Source organism: Triturus cristatus, chromosome 4_2 (assembly GCF_964204655.1).
Source record: "Triturus cristatus chromosome 4_2, aTriCri1.1, whole genome shotgun sequence".
In the NCBI taxonomy this organism is placed as follows: domain Eukaryota; kingdom Metazoa; phylum Chordata; class Amphibia; order Caudata; family Salamandridae; genus Triturus; species Triturus cristatus.
In genome coordinates, this window is record NC_140586.1 from 274220506 (window position 1) to 274238483 (window position 17978).

The window sequence follows — 17978 nt, forward strand, 5'->3', positions numbered from 1 at the left end:
GCTTGACCAAAAAACAGGGTTTATGGGGAAGAGGTTGGACACAAGAATTGAGGTACTTACGGACAAAAATACTTACATAAAGGAAAGAAGGTTACCAATGGGCAGAAATCCTTCATATATATTGAAATATGGGATGTCGATGTCAACAGGCCCCTAAAAGAAACATAAGCTGAAATACTGAATGTCATGTACAACAGATACATTAAATATTTATGTATTGAAATTTTGAACATGTTATCATCCTACGTGTGAAGGTCTACAATGCCAATAGCAAATCTTCCACAACAATGCTCATTCTAAACCCAGTGTGGAATCTCCAGCTTCACTATAAGGCAGACTCCAACTGCCTGCTCAACTCATAAGCTCACCCCACCCATATAAAAAAGTGGTTCCACTGGGCAAACTGAACCCAACATAAGCTTCGAAATTAAAAAATTCCCACAGTTGCGCTTTATAATGTACCAGGAGCGTTTTAAAGTTTGCAACAATTGGACCACTACTGAAACCCGAATCCATCTTTTCGGTATAAGTCTGCTATGCAAACACTACATTCATAAAAAGGGTTGGGAAATATTCATGAAAAAGAATAACTTATGAAACTGTTACGATATTGCACATTAATGATGGCCTAAAATGGTATGATGGTAACCTGTTGATTTTTTTAAACAAATTAGGGAGTGGGTTACAGAAATTACATTTTATTGAAATGTAAAAACAATTCACTACTTCAACAAAAGCACTGTCAAGCTAAATTTGTAATGGCATTGCATATTATGCTTCACCACTAGACTAGCATAAAGCCAAATCTTTTCATTTCTACTCAAATCCTGCAGGTTAACTTTTTTTTTCTTTTTTATTAAAGAAAATTGTCAGTGGACATTTTCCACCGGCTAGTTTCGCAATTATTTTCAGGAAGCGGTCTGCATCTGGATATTAGAAGGTAAAGCAATTCAACCTGTTGCTCTGCATTGTGCCATTTGTCTGCCAACTATGTATCCGGAAGCGCTCCTCACTGGTAGTGATCAAGACCTATAAAGGGCCAGTAGCACAAGTGGCTCCTGTTTTAAGCACCACAGATGCAGAGATCTGGTGCTTGCCAGTAATTGCCAAGTTTATTTTCACGGATTATAGGAAAGAAGTTAAAAAATGTTTTCAAACTTCTCCTTCCAAACCTTTGGGTTTCAAGTTCTTAGGATTCAAGTTCTTCAGGGTAGAGTTTTGTATTTGGTGTCTGTGAGCAGAACACTACCAACCTTTATGCATACAAATCCAAAGGCTGTGATGGAGAAGTAATCCAATTGTGGCACATTAAAAGCAGGAGAGGAGTAAATCTCAGACTTCTTTCTGACGAAAACCCAGAGCTTTCTGGGGTCATTCAGTCTCAATGGTGGCGAGCCACCAAACCATCAGAAATATAAAAAACAATACTACTGTCATCCGCTACCAAAAAGCCAAAATAAATGGGGAAATAAAAACATAGATACAGATGAGTCTGATTCCTCCTCTAAACCTATTCAAATACAAAAAGAATACAAGAAATAAAAACAAAGCAGACAAACGCAGCAATTAAGTTATCCTTTTTTCCCTCATTAACCTATTTGAGCTGAATCCAAAATGAAACATCTTGCATGCACACCTCAGCTCTGATTGGACCCGCAACAGCGCTGACTCAATCTAATAATGTGCCACTGAGTTTCAGTGCAAGCATAGCTAATGTCACACCTTCAAAATGCAGGTATTGGCCCACCAAAAGTATGGTGCAAGCTACCTCTGATACAGTTCAGCTTCAGTGCCAGCACCATTACAGTTAGCGCTGGAGGATCTAGGTTGAACATTCCTACTCAAGCCACTGACTGATATGATTCTGAAAACCGCAAAGAACATGCATATATTATTGGGCTAATGATTGTCCAGCGAGGGCAATACATTAATGGCCAAAAATAAACACGGCATGTATATCAGAAACCTCTCTTTTGGAGGTTACTATGGAAGACTTTCAAGATGTGGAATACGCTAAATGTACTATTTTTTGGAAGAATGCATTTACATTGATAAATGCATTTGCTATGAATGGACCTTGCAACTTTACTGTCGCTCTTCATCATTTTCTTGCCTCCCCTACTCTGAAGTTGGTTGTTATGAGGCCTTAACTTAGTCCTATTTTTGTCCTAGTCTTCCTGGAGCAAGGCAATTATGAGAAACATCACCCTTGGCAATAGTTGTGCCTTTATGGAAATACTGCCATATATCCATTGAGAGGTCTGAGAGAACCACGGCGGGAATCAAATGGCACCACAAGGGTGAATTGCTTCACAGTTTCCAGACCTAGCAAGCTTACAAGGAGTGGTTTAGGAAGGACGATCTAAAAAAAATTATTTTTATCGTAATGTTAGAAAAATGATTCGATTTTAAAAAAAAATTATATTAATTAAACAAACTATCGGTATCCTGCAGTAGTTTAAAGTAGTGGCAGAATATTACATAAAACATGCAATTGGATTAGTACATTTAAAGGTCATTAGCTAAAGGTCCAAAAAGGAGTGTGTGCATAAAGTGTTAATCTAAGGGAGATTATATATATACATATATATAAATAAATACACAATGTGCCAATAAAAACGTTGTACCATGTAGAAGTGTTCCTGTCGATATCCATATATTATCTGCAGCAATTTCATATAAATCTTTTGTAAGACTTCGGGCTACAAAAAAATACAAAAAAGAAGAAAGAGAAACGTTATACACTCATCAATGGAAAAAGAAAAAAAAAAAAAAAAAAAGAGAAACAGAAAATATATTTCCATTGTATGACATACTCCTGAAAAAGTATCTTCCTGTCAGTTATCTAAGTGCTGCATGCAGATAGAGTTGACATTTTACCAGATAATTTACTGTTCTTCTCTCTAATACGGAGATATTTTAAGTAATTCCATTTAAATCTCACAATTACTAGCCATCTATCTATTTTGTGCAGACCTGCGTTTTGGCATGGATCAAGCAACTTCTTGCTTATAGCATTATACTGATTTTCTTAAGTGGAGTTTCTGGAGTGGTTCACATTTGCAAGACTGCCGTCTGCCATTTGAAGGCCAGTGTGTTAGAAAACATAAAATTGTGCCTCGATGGTAACCTAGGATTTTCCAGGTAAATTGCCTTTTAGTCTACCTAGACAAGATATATTCATTTAATCTTGAAAAATTTCACATTTTTAACTACTATTTTGCAAAGTGAGACTGCATCAATAATAAAATTTAAATAAGAAATTAAAAAGTAAAAATACCAACAAGGCAGAAGGAGAAAAGGGTAAGAGCAAACACGACAACGGAAAAAAAAAATGATTATCCTACCTATAATAAATACCTGGTGTCAAGTCATCAATAAGTCATGCATCACTGAATCCTTAATTATCTAAGCATACCAAATAATTTAAAAAGCTTAATTTAGGACCATCAACAAAAGCACCTTTTCTTCAGGACAGTACTTATTTTCTCAAAATAGAGTAAGAAATAACTGCAGAAAACCTGTAGAATAGTGGCAAATTTAATTTAATCCAATCTCAAACCATGCTCAGTTGCCACAGTAATCCTAAAAGTCACTTGAGGAGGGTGTGGCCAAACGCCAGGGAAGATGGACACTCTCTGAAACGGCTCCTGTAGCCAACCACACTAATCGCCGAACATCTGTGCCAAAATCCACCTGACGACGACACAGGACTTACCCCCTAAAATGCAGTGATGGAAAGATATGAGGTGCGGCCTACTCATACAGAGGTGGCGCCTTGGATTAGAGAGGGACGGCAGAGGGTGAGAGCATGGTGCTTCGGCATAGCAGAGAGGTCAACGGGGGGAGGCTGCGCTCCAGAACCTGCCGCTGTGAGGAGCGGCAGATCTCGGGTGAGGGGCCAGAGTCCGGACTTGACCGTCGGCCTCTGGAACTGAAGTGGGACCTGGGGGTATATGGACATTGCCGCCCATATCCTGTGTTCAGCCTGCGAGTCCGATCCAGTCTGCCCCATGCTTGCTGACGGGCGCGACCATGGACCGAAGTGGCGCTCCCCGGCGAGGCCTAGTTTACATACACTGTGCGGCAGTCATGAGACAAGAATGCCGCCGCGCCGAGCTGCAGGCACTTGTTGTGGCCCCAGGGGATGCATTATTTTTACACGCTCGAGGAGCAACAAGGGGATGTCTCCCTCCCCGTGATAGCCCACATTAAAACAGCCAGATACTGACAGCCCCCAGCGGCCCATATAAAGTGCTGCCAGTGCCGTCGAGGTACCTACCTCGCGGAGCATACTTCTGTGAACTGTAGAAGAAGCCGCTAAAGAGAGGGTATTTCACCCTGATGTAATCTATTTGGCCCAAAAAGCGTGTGATAGCTTGATCTGATCAATGCGGAGAGACTATCAGCGCTCATACAGATTGGTTTGCTCAGGAGCAGACACGGAGGCCCGTGGAGCCAGGGAGGACTCTGTAGAGCACTGGAGAAGTGAGAGCCCTTCCTTGGGCCAGGCCATCATTGAGAGAATGAGCATCATGAGGGGCACAAAAACTACTGCTCCTGCCTCCAGAGTGAGTGGGGGTTGGGAAAGAAAACCCAACTGGCCACTTGGGGATCATTTGCCATCCCTCGGCAGGCGGCGGTGACCATCCCTCTTCCAGCACACAGCAGTGGCCGCCAGCAGGGGTAACAGTGGTATTATCCCCAATGATGACAGGCAATAAAATGACCACGGGCTATACATCAAACTAAGCTCGACAAATTTACCTTGACCAAGGAAGCCGCACCTAAAGCACTGAAGGAGGATCAGCAATCGTCCATGGCCCAAACTGCAGAGGCTGTGGAGACCCCCCACTCTATTGGACACTATTCACGATTCAAGGGATTCACACTGCCCTGGAAGGAAAAATAGATGTCAAGTCCACAGACCTATCCCTGATAAGAGAAGATAAGGATAAAAGAGGAACTCTGAAATATGGAGACACTAGTCAAAGAAACCGAGAACTCAATTATTGCCCTACAGGCAGAGATGAAGACGCTGAAAAACTGAGTGATGGAATTGACTGCAGCTATGTGCACATTGGAGGCCTGCCTAGATGACTACAAAGAACAACCCAGAAGAAACAATGTCCGAATAATAGGGTTTCCTTGAAAGCATGGTAGGGCTAGCAGTTGACCTGTTAGTTGAGGAACTCATATTCAAACAGCTTGAGCCCCGTGGCCTCTCAAATGATTTATTTGTTGAGCTGGCCCACAAAGTCCCCGGCGCTCTGCCAAAAAACCGAAGCACCCTGCGCCCGATCATAGCGCGCATCTGTAACTACCAGGACAGAGGTGTCATCTTGCAGACCACTCGTAGTGCTCCACCAGTCAAGTGTAACAACCTTCTTCCCAGATTTCACTCTCTAGGTTCAGCGACCAAGTCATTCCTTTCTGGCGGTAAGAGAGCACCCAGAGAGAGAGAACTGAAGTACTCCTTGTTCCGGCAAATCAAAGGGTGGTGGCAGAGGGAAAGACATTCTACTTTGTGACACCGGAAGAGGCCTTGGACTTGCTGGAGGAGAGTCGGGGTTCAGGACCCCGAGGGCAGAGAGGAAGGCGGCTCTCCAATGTTGCCCCGCCAAACCAGACACAAGAGCCACAGGTCTAATAGCATGGGTCATCCTAATACCCCCCCCTGTGTTTATTGTAGAGGTTGAGGGGGCGCTGGTCCTCCAGGTCTTCTTGAAGGGTCCGCTGAACACTGCAATTGAGATACTTCAGGCACAAATCTCGTCAGCTGCAACATTACTGTGTGAGTTTATGTGGGGAGCGGATGTGCTACGGCACGGTGAGAATCACAGTCCCCCTAAGATTGTTAAAATGTTTTGAAGCGACAGGCGCTCTACACAGTTGGGGGGAGGAGGCGCGCAGTTTTAAGTCGGTCATGCAGGGAGGGAGGAGGGATATGCTGGGGCTTTAGTTATGATGCATATTTTTGTTCTGTTGTTTCATCTTGACTTCGGTGACGACTTTTGTTTTCAGCAGCGGAGAACTAGACCTGAATGCTTTTTTTAAAAAATGTATGGCACTATTCCTTCCTGTAGTGATCACGGTCAGATTCATAGAGAGCACAGAATTCCTCCAGGGAACTGGGATAGTCTCTTTGGGTCTTCTTATTCGAGTGGGGCTCTTCAGTACAATGGAAGGGAGTTTGGCCACTGGTGCCCTTTGGCTACTCTAGCGATATGGCCGAAACACTGATGTCCCCAGCCTTTAAGATACTTTCCTGGAATGTTAATGGCCTGGGGGACAAAATCAAACCAGGGGTAGTGCTACAATATCTTAGGAGACATTCCCCTGACATAGTCCCCCTCCAGGAAACACATTTACAAGGAAACACCAGCCACACACTAAACTGTGGAGGTTACAAGATGGTTGCTCATGCAGGATACACAAGGGGGGGTGGGGGAGTCGAGAGGTGTTGGCATACTCATGCGTAAAACCCTCCTTCTTACCAAACAGATGACATGGCCTGATCCCCACACAAGGTTTGTTACATTGTCAGGACAATGAAAGGGCACCACATTTAACATTGCTTCCCTTTACATTCCCCCCAACATGATGATGCCTTCTCAGATATCAGTGCGCTTTTGCATATATTCGGAGTGTGGGTTTCTCTTGGGAGGAGATTTTAACGCCGTTCAGGATGAGGAGGCAGACCGCTGGTCTTCTCGCCAGCTCACATCACAACATCGACCTTTATGGGGACACACAGGCTCATTAATACGTGGCGAGCCTTTTAATCAACAGCACAACAATAAACATTCCACTCACGGGCCCATGGGAGTCTTTAGCGCATTAACTATATACTAACCTTTGCCCGTAAACTCCAGTGCTTTAAAGAAATCTCACACCTGGTCAGGGGTTATCTCTGATTATTTCCCAGTCTGTGCAACCTATGGACTGACGGACGGAGGCGGTAGTCGTCTGGTGGTGTTAAATCCATAGTACTTTAAAGTTCCTCTGTGATAGTCTTTGTGAAACTACAGAGACTTACTTTAAAGAAAATTAGGGATCAGTAACTTTAGCGTAGGCACTGTGGGAGGCATACAAAACGGTAATGGGAGGTCAGGGCGTAGCCTCGATTGCTGGATACAAGAAGGTGAAGAGAGCGAGTCTAGATAGAATTGAGAGTGAGATCATGACATTGGAGTCCCACCTGGCCTCCAGAAAATGAGGAAACCTTAATCACAACCTGGCCATGAAAGCGAGGGAATATAGGGATGTGGCAATGGAGGCAGCCAGGACCTGCTTTCATGCTAATTAACATTATCTATACGAAGTGTGTTATCAGACTGAAAAGCTCTTCGCCTGGTTGGAAAAGAGGGAGACGAGATCCTGATGATTTCTGGAAATCTTAAATTATGCTGGGGAGCGCTTGCAAGACAGACAGGGGGTGGCCTCATCGTTTGCAGACTACTATACCCACATACACGCCTCGGCTGGTGCTTGAGGAATCCCGAGAGCTACTAGCAGATATCCAAATGCCGAGCCTATCCCAATAAGATAGGGAAATGATGGACAGAGATCTGATGTAGGAGAAGGTGGCAGACACAATCAGCTCTCTTAATTCCAGTAAAGCGGTGGGGCCCAATGGACTCCCCATAGAGTTATACAAACTTGTGGAGCAAGAATTGGCGCCCAGGCTCCTGAGCATATTCCTAGAAAGCTGAGAGATCAAACAGTGGCTTCTATAGTGGTTGTCCACAAGGAAGGCAAACCGCCTGAGAAATGTGCCTCAAACAGGCCCATTTCATAACTGAATGCGGAAGTTAAAATACTGGCCAAACGTTTGGCCACTCACATGATAAAAGTGATTAGCCAGCTGGTCCATCCAGATCAGTCCAGCTTTATGCTGGATAGGAGCACAGCACTTAACCTGCGTTGCTTGCATGGTGTCTTGGGCCAAGCGATACACATCAGGCAGGATGCAATTATACTGTGCCTGGATGCGTGTATGGCTTTCGACATGGTAGAGTTGCCCTTTATTTACGCAGTGTTGGAAAAGCTCTGATTTGGCACTTGTTTTCTGTCCTGGAATCGGCTCCTATATTCTGATCCACTGAACCAGGTGGCTGTGAATGGGGTAAGCCGGCTCTGTTTTCGCTGCGACAAGGCCGGGTTGTCCTCTTTCCCTCTTGATCTTTGCCTTGGTGCTGGAGTCATTGGCGACGTGTGTGAGAATGGACGCTACGATTAGAGGACTGAGATGGACTGCTAGTGGGATATAGAATCTCCGTCCATGCAGATGCTATTCTGCTGTATGTTGCTGACCCCACCAACTCCCATGAAAGAATCATGCAGGTGTTCACTATATACCGGAGGTACTCAGGCTACACTATCAGTTGGCAGAAATCATTAATATATGTACTCAGCAGTGAGGCCCCGGTGTTGCCGAATGCTTGTGAGGCCCAAGTGGTGACGGGTGGTTTTAAATCTTTGGGGATTTTTTAATCACAAGTGATTTTGGGGTTTTCTACTTCCGCAACCTGGAGCCACCCTTATGTGGGCTGAGAGAGGACGGCCAACACTGGAGAGCCCTGCCTTCTCTCCTGGGGGGGAGGGGCCCTCTTCAAGATGATGGCCCTGCTCCGATTCTTGTATGCGCGCCACAGCATGCCATATTTGGAGACCTATTTCCAGAACATTGACAGTCAGGTGCGCAGCCTTCTCTGGGATGGGTATCCCCCCGTATAGTCCTGCATAAACCGGCTCACAGTTGGTTTGAAGGTGGTATAGCCCTTTTTGACATAAAACAGTACTTTTGAGCTGTGTAGCTGACGCCTGTAAACCACTGGGTCCATCTCCCAGAGGGGGAAACGGCACATAGGATGAACAAGGGAAACATGAGGCCGGGTGGCCATCTTAGGGCCCTATATGGGGGTCCAGGGGCTGTGCCTACCCTTAGCCCTACTGATTAAATGGTGACGCTTTGGCATACTGCACTATACAGCATGGGGTGGAGACACAAAATTACACAGGCCACCCCCTTGTGGGATACGGCAAAGTTAGGCACCCTGGCTACACAAGAGGGTTTGATAAATGTGAATTTATGAGTCTGTCAAGGGTGGGCAATTTGTTGAGACAGGGAGATGGGATTTCATTCCCCGAGCTGCAGGGAGAGTACCAGTTGGCCCCAGCTGAGGCCATCAGATACCTACAGGCCAGGCACGCCCTTTGGAAGGCAATTCCCAGGGGGTCGGACCTACAGAGTCCTCTCCACTTGAGGTTCGGTTTCTTGATGAATACATGCAGAGGCAGGCGATCTCGCCCACCTATCACAAATTAATTAGTAACTCCCCTGACCTGCTGCGGATGAGGTGGGAGTGAGACAGGGGGAATCTGGAGGAGGAGGAAGAGTGGCTGGAAGCCCTGGCCTCCCCTACAGAGGTGGACATACGCTCCAGATTTCACCTGGTGTAGCCGGAAATACTCAATCGCAGCTATTATGCATGTACTACCCTGGTTAAAATGGGCAGAGCGGATCATGCTGGGTGCCCTAAGGTTGTGGTCAGGATGGTTCATTTTTAGGTCTCGCCTGATTCAGCGCTTGCGCTGATCTGGCCGAGACATTTTGTAAACGGGCTTTTTCAAAGTGCTGCCGTGGCCTAAAGCTACAGTGCACGTGAACGTGCACGCGCGCCCTCCGCTGCACGCGATCGTAATCGCGATTGCGATCACTTTCACTTTCGCGGCCGCGTTGGCAACATAAAAACATTGACCTGTAGAATTAGCTTAAGTTGTTTAGTATTGTGATGTGAAGAGTCTGTGTAGGTGACATGAAGATGAGCTGCTTTCTAGTTTTTGGCGCGAATCTGTTAACGGAATGATGTACAGTTCCGTATTCAGGTGGTGGTGTTGACACACTTACAGAGTTCTTGTAGGTACTTTTCACATGTTCCCATGGAGACTAAGTAGATCTTGGCAGACGTGTTTGGAGATTCAGTCCTCTAATTTCAGTCAAGTGCCGTGTTTTCTCCTATTTTTATCTAAAATGAAGGCCTGCTGCATGGCAATTAATGACCCAGCCTAATGGAAAGGTAGCTATCAGTAGCGCCCGCATCACTGAAATAAATACAAAGCAGGTTAGATCTGCGTCGTTTCGCTTTCAACATTGTATTGAGAACCTGACAATCCGCCGCGGACACTTTTAAATGTGGCACTTGAAACACCATGATACATAATGCTAAGAAAACGTTTTCCGTGTTGCTGCACTTGCCCGCAAACAATTGGTGCCTTTTTTTATCTAACGTCCAAGTAGCTGGTTGAATAGCAATTGTTTACCCCCACTCCCATAATGAAATGTAGCCCTGGCTCATCTCTGCCAGTTGGAAACGAGCCACATGCAGAGAGAAGTTGTTTGCACATGTGGATATTTTGGCTCGCCTCCAATTTTCCTTGCTACCAAGGAGCTTTTTATTGCCACAAAGACTTGCTTGTGTCTGAAGGCCTTACAATGGTTAGCTTGCGGATCATATCAAAACAGTGTGTTAATTGGCTGTTTCCCTTTGTTGCTGCGAACGAGTTTCATGGCTTAACATGGTTTGACCAAGTGGTAGGTGCATTTTAAAATCGCCCGTCTGCAGTGTAATAGTCTAAAGTGACTTGACACCCTGGAAGTTGTTTTCACGATGCTCTGTTTTTTCGTTTCCCGTATTTAGGTGATATGTGAATATTATATTGGGAATAAATGGAAATTGTGTTGACAGTTTAAAAACAATGTTTCAATACATAAATAAGACCTCGGTGGCTTTCAAGTTTAATTGTGCATTTTAGTGGTGGCTGCCACCGAGTAGCATGGGTAGGGTTGGGGAAAATAAATAAATGAAATTACCTTGCTCCAGGACTGCCGCCTTGCTTAACGTCATCCACTTCTGTTCATGCTTGAAGCAGGAAACAGGCCCAGGCTCCCCAAAGCCATTTACAACGCTGCGTTTTGATTGGTCTGAGCGCCATGGTTCTGCGCTCAGTCAGTGGGAGCCTCACCAGGCTGTGCATTACAGCCTGGTGGCTAAACATTCATGCGCACTGAAGTGGCCACCACTCTTCACCCTCACCCCCTGCTGACTGTGACACAGCCAAGCCCCGCCCAGTAAACCTACCTGACAACAGAAAAATAAAATAACCTAGTTATCATTTTATTTTTCCTATTTCTGCTGCTCAAACTGTAGAGGAGTGCCACCCAACCGCCTTAGCCGAGGAGTCTCCGCTGCTTTAAGGATATGCAGTGCACTCGCTAAAGTCTGTAGTGTTCTGTTCCCTTATTTCTGACCACGGGAGCTGTGCATGCAATTTTCACTTGCGCATATGTGAGATTATTTGCAATTCTTATTTCTGTTCCATTTAATTAATGTTTGCTTATATAAGAGGTTTCCACAGTGATCATAGTATATGAGTTTGCATTAAACTCATCTTAAGAATATTTCCAGTATAAAACTAAGAAGGTGGGCAACACATTCGTGTTTTATATTTATTGTATGTTGAAGAGCAGCCTTTAATTTGGCCTTTTGGTGTCCTTTGGACTACCGTAGACCCATGAGTTTTCTACTTGAACCCAGGTATGATGTGCAGGTCAGCACTTGAGCAACTATTTTGCGTTTCCTTTCGCAACTTTCCTCATAAATCCGTGGCCTTCAGGATGATCTTCATCTTCAAAGCCTGGTTCCATTCAAAATAAACTTTGCATAAGTGTTCATTAAATTGACATTGGCATCCACTAGCAGCAGCGTCAACATTGTCCTTGGTTTCTAACTTGGTGGCCTCGTTTTTCACTGGTGTGATTTTTGGTTTCTTACTTCTAATAAGACCTGATAAAGCTTATTGCCGTAAATGGGTGGTAATCGTGACAGGATGGATTGCCTTCGCTAAGAAATTGTTAAACTGGCTGTGGCTGTAAATAGTTCAGATGTGTCCCCTGGCCTATTGTCCGTCTGTGACTAAATGTTTCACAGTGCCAGACGTGTGCTCCATTACTTGTCAATATTGATCTGGAGGCAGAGCACGCTGTGCAAAAACCGTGGTGCAGCATTTAAAAGCTGGCAGGGAACCAGCTTCATGCCAGTAGTGTGAAAAACAGCTTCTTCTAGTGCACAACTACCAGAAACCGTCAGAGTGACTTTATAATCCCGCCGGGATTCCAGTACCCCCCTCTCCTAATACAACGAAGAACGAATGTGTATTTTACGTTCCTTCGCTATGCCGTACTTTATAATCATTTTTCAAAGGGAGCGATTCGTGTCCGTTGGTAGCGCCTATTACCGCAGCGCTACAAAACCGAATACAGGAGCTGCTGGTTTACACAGAAAACAAGATATTGATATTTCACCCATGTGTTTTCTTCGTGTGAGTTGTATAAAGTAGGTCCCTGTGGCATTAAATGGGTCTTGCACAGCTTGTCTGGTCTGCCACCGTGTGCGATCTCTTAGTCTTCGTAGTTGGGCTTGTTCGATTCACTGGCCCTATAGCTTCATCCCACCCCTCCCAGTCTATACTTTAAACATGAGCAGGCACACTTGGCCGGGTGACTCATTTATCCAACTGTTGTTACACGATTGTAGGAAACGTACTTGCAAGGCCACTATGATATAAAATGCAACCTGGTACCCCATTTAAAAAATAATGTACTTTTACTGATATTTACAATGCATATATTTTGAAAGCATATACGTGTTTATATTCCTCTCTTCTTATTTGTAATAGCCAGGATACCTTTATTGAAGTATATTTCACACAACACATGGCACTCCCTTTATTTTCAGTGTCGAAGCCACCTTCCACCAACACGTTTTCTTTATAAACAAACACTCGTATTTTCACCATCTGCTGTTTGATTTGACTACCTATATTTATTGCTCGATCTCACACAATTCTACTCCATGCCATTCCATGCCTTACAATCCCACACCACTCAATTCCACATCCCACAATTACATGCCACACAATTCCACGCTACACAAATCCACACCACACAATTCCACACCACAACACACTGTTCCACTACACGCCCAAAAATTATACAACACACAATTCCATGTCTCACAGTTCCACGCCACATGATTTCACTCTACGCATCCCAATTTCACTCCACTGCACATAATTCGACTCCACTCCATGCCACATAATTCCCTTGCATGCCACAGAACTTCACTGAATGCCACATTATTCCACTCCACTCCATGCCACATAATTCAAATCCTCTATACATAATTACGCTTTATTATATGTCACATAATTTTACACCACTCAATGCAACACAATTCCACGCCATGCTACACAATTCTATGTCACATAATTCTACTCCACATCACATAATGCCACTCCACATCATGCCACATAATTTGACAGAACACCACATAATTCCACAAAGTGTAACATAATTCCACTCCTCCCTACATGACTCCACTCCACACAATGGCATTCCACATCACACAATTGCACTCCAAGTTACACATCTGCCCTTCATGCCACACAATTGCTCTCCATGCTGCACAATTCCATGTCTCACAATTCGACTCCACGCCACAGAATCCCACGCAACCAAGTTCCACGCAACGTAATTCAACTCCACACCACATAATTTCATGCCATATATTACCCCTCCAAGTCACATAATTCCACTCCACATATTTTCAATCCAATTCATACCACATCATTTCACCCCATGCCACATAATTCCACACCACTCAAGGCCTCGCAGTTCCATGCCACACAATTCCACATCTCATAATTCCACTCATGCCACAAATTTCCACTCACACAATTCCATGCCACATAATTCTACTCCATACCACATATTTCCACTTCAGTGCACAACATATAATTCCACATCATGCCACATACTATGCCACACAATTTCACTCCCTACAACATAATTCCACTCTGTGTCACATAATGCCTCTTCCCTTTCGCGCCACATAATTCAGCTCAACATATTTCCACTCAACTCAACACAATTCCTTGCCATGCGACACAATTGCACATCACATAAATCCATGCCACATAATTCTACTATATGCCACACACTTTCACTCCACACCACATAATTCCACACCACGTCACATAATTCCACTCCCCATCACTTAATCCCACTCCACACAATTGCACTCCATGTCACACAGTGGCACTCCTCACAATTCCATGTCTCAAAATGTCACTCCATGGCACACAATTGCACGCCATACAATTTCACACCACACAATTCCATGCCACACAATTCCATGCCAAATAATTCTGCACCACTTAAATCCAATCCATGTAATGTAATTCGCCTCCATGCCACATAATTCCACGGCACGTAATTCCACTCAACACCACACAATTCATTACCATGTCACATAATTCCACTCCATGCTATATGATTTCCACTCCACTCAGTGACACTCCATGTCACCCAATTGCACTCCACATCACACAATTGCATTTCACGCCACACAATTCCACGTTGCACAATTCCACTCCAGTCAACACAATTACACTCCGTGCAACACAATTCTGCACCACACAATTCAACTCCATGCCACCTAATTGCACTCCACCCTCATATTTCCAATCCAAGCCACATAATTCCACTCCATGTCGCATAATTCCAATCCTCTCAATGCCGCACAATACCATGCCAAACAATTCCATGCAACACAATTCTTCTCCACATAATTTCACGCCACCTAATTCTACTCTACACCACATAATTCCACTAGTCAACACCCCACAATTCCATGCCACACAATTCAACTCCATGCCACATAAATTCACTCCATGCAACATCACATGACTCCACATCATGCTACATAACTCCACTCCATGAGACATAATTCCACTCCATACCACATAATTCCACATTGTACCACACTGTACCACCTAAATTTAATCTCCCCAAACCAACATAATTTCACACCACACAATTCCACACCACACAATTCCATGCCAGACCATTCCATGTCACATCTCATAATTCTACTCCACGGAGCATAATTCCACTCCTTGCCACCTAATTCTATGCCACACCACTTGATTTCACACCATGTCTCATAATTCCAATTCACGCCACTGAATTCCTCTCCACACAATTGCACACCACGTCACATAATTGTAGTTCACGCCACACAGTAACATGTCTATCTCAGTGAATGCAAAATAATTCCACTCCACATAATTCCATGCCACATAAAGTGCTCTCCACTTCTCATAAATCCACACCACATAATTCCATTCCATGGCACACAATTCCATGCCACATAATTCCATACCACACCCCATAATTCCACACCACATCACATAATTCCACTCCATCCCCATACTTCCTCTCCGCAGAATTGCACTCCATGTCACACAATTGCATACCACGCCACACAATTCCATGTCTCACAATTTGCCTCAACACCCCACAATTCTAGGCCACACCACACAAATCCACACCAATTAATTCCATGCCATACCACATAATTCCACTCCATGGCACGTAATTCCATGCCACATAATTCCACTCCACTATTAATGAATCCACTCAATAACATAATTCCACTAAGCGGCACATAATTCAACTCCACCACATAATTGCATTCCATGCCACATATTTCCACTCCATTCCATGACACATACTTCCATTCCTCTCAACACAATTCCATGCCACACAATTCCATGCCACACAATTCCACACCACACCATATAATCCTACTCCACGCCATGCCAACTAATTCCACACCACATCCCTTAATTCCACACCATGCCACATAATTTAACTCCAGGTAACATAATTGATTTCCATACAATTGCAGTCTATGCCACACCACGCCAATCAATTCCACATCTCACAATTCAGCTCCATGCCACACAGTTCCAAGCCACTCAACATACTTTCATGCCACATAATTTCACCCCACACATCATAATTTCACTCTGCATATTTCCACTCTACTTGACACCACGTAATTCTACACCCCTCTACATTTGCAGAACAAGCATTTGCAATGCAATAGGTCTCGCATTTACGCAAGTTTGAGCTATTCACATTAAAAATAACAATGCCTTTTATTTTTGTTTTCTTTTTTAAAACTTAAATAAAAGGCAGCGTCATTTACAATGCAAATAGCTTAAACTCGCGTAAATGCGAGACCTATTGCATTGCAAATGCTTGTTCAATATGGTGTGGAGTTGGCCCTTGCTTCAACATTATTGGGAGAGGGTGCTGACCTCCCTCCACAAAGTGGTGGGAAGTGGTCTGGCACTATCTGCCAAATTATGCCTTCTTAACGAGTGGGCTGAAATAGACCTCGGTTGTATGGACTGTCTCTGGATCACCTTAGGACTAATGCGGGGCAAGCGGAATATAGCTTGCATGTGGAGATCCGAATCGAGACAGTGTTCGCGGGACTGGCAGAACGACATGGATTGGTGCTTGTTGGCAGAGAGGGTAGTATATGTGGGAAGGGGCTGCCCAAATAAATGGACTAAATTATGGGGTAAGTGGAATGAGTATAGGGGAGGCATCTGTGAATCACTGGACGGGACTGATAATGATGTCTAGTAATAATGATGATGTTGTTTTTACGACCGGCCTGTGGCACACTACTGTAATGGTCCAATGTAACAATGTGGCTGTCCTTCATTGTCTTTGTCAATGGCTGCTGCTGTGTTTCTTCAATTAACTATGTTTAATAAACAACCGCAATGGACCGCACTCCGCTAGCTCCTCCTCCGGGTCGCCCCAAGGGAAGCTGGTACATGAAGTTCTTGAGTGGTTCACCCCAGTGGGTGCAAGTAAGTACTTGTTGAACTGATGATCTCTGATGGAGTTCTTGAGTGGTTCACCCCAGTGGGTGCAAGTAAGTACTTGTTGAACTGATGATCTCTAAATAGTTAGGGGTGGAAGAGAGGGCCGCCAAGCAACCGTCAAGGGCCTCAGTGCCCGCACAGGCACGCAGGTGCGTCGTCCAGGAGCTCGTCAGCTCAAAGCTCGAGGGAGCCATTTTTATAAACAACCGCAATGGACCGCACTCCGCTAGCTCCTCCTCCGGGTCGCCCCAAGGGAAGCTGGTACATGAAGTTCTTGAGTGGTTCACCCCAGTGGGTGCAAGTAAGTACTTGTTGAACTGATGATCTCTAAATAGTTAGGGGTGGAAGAGAGGGCCGCCAAGCAACCGTCAAGGGCCTCAGTGCCCGCACAGGCACGCAGGTGCGTCGTCCAGGAGCTCGTCAGCTCAAAGCTCGAGGGAGCCATTTTTATAAACAACCGCAATGGACCGCACTCCGCTAGCTCCTCCTCCGGGTCGCCCCAAGGGAAGCTGGTACATGAAGTTCTTGAGTGGTTCACCCCAGTGGGTGCAAGTAAGTACTTGTTGAACTGATGATCTCTGATGGAGTTCTTGAGTGGTTCACCCCAGTGGGTGCAAGTAAGTACTTGTTGAACTGATGATCTCTAAATAGTTAGGGGTGGAAGAGAGGGCCGCCAAGCAACCGTCAAGGGCCTCAGTGCCCGCACAGGCACGCAGGTGCGTCGTCCAGGAGCTCGTCAGCTCAAAGCTCGAGGGAGCCATTTTTATAAACAACCGCAATGGACCGCACTCCGCTAGCTCCTCCTCCGGGTCGCCCCAAGGGAAGCTGGTACATGAAGTTCTTGAGTGGTTCACCCCAGTGGGTGCAAGTAAGTACTTGTTGAACTGATGATCTCTGATGGAGTTCTTGAGTGGTTCACCCCAGTGGGTGCAAGTAAGTACTTGTTGAACTGATGATCTCTAAATAGTTAGGGGTGGAAGAGAGGGCCGCCAAGCAACCGTCAAGGGCCTCAGTGCCCGCACAGGCACGCAGGTGCGTCGTCCAGGAGCTCGTCAGCTCAAAGCTCGAGGGAGCCATTTTTATAAACAACCGCAATGGACCGCACTCCGCTAGCTCCTCCTCCGGGTCGCCCCAAGGGAAGCTGGTACATGAAGTTCTTGAGTGGT

General features: G+C 45.0%; 1 protein-coding gene across 4 annotated transcripts in view; it reads right to left on the bottom strand.

The window, feature by feature from the left end:
- Positions 1-17978, bottom strand: part of NUF2 (NUF2 component of NDC80 kinetochore complex) — a 198437-nt gene that overhangs the window by 116181 nt on the left and 64278 nt on the right. For all 4 annotated transcript variants that reach the window (XM_085601504.1, XM_085601505.1, XM_085601502.1 and 1 more), the window contains exons 3-4: positions 2628-2702; positions 77-153 (exon numbers count right to left, since the gene is read on the bottom strand). In XM_085601504.1, coding sequence (XP_085457630.1) covers positions 77-153; positions 2628-2702 — 152 coding nt within the window. The remainder of the gene's footprint in view (positions 1-76; positions 154-2627; positions 2703-17978) is intronic.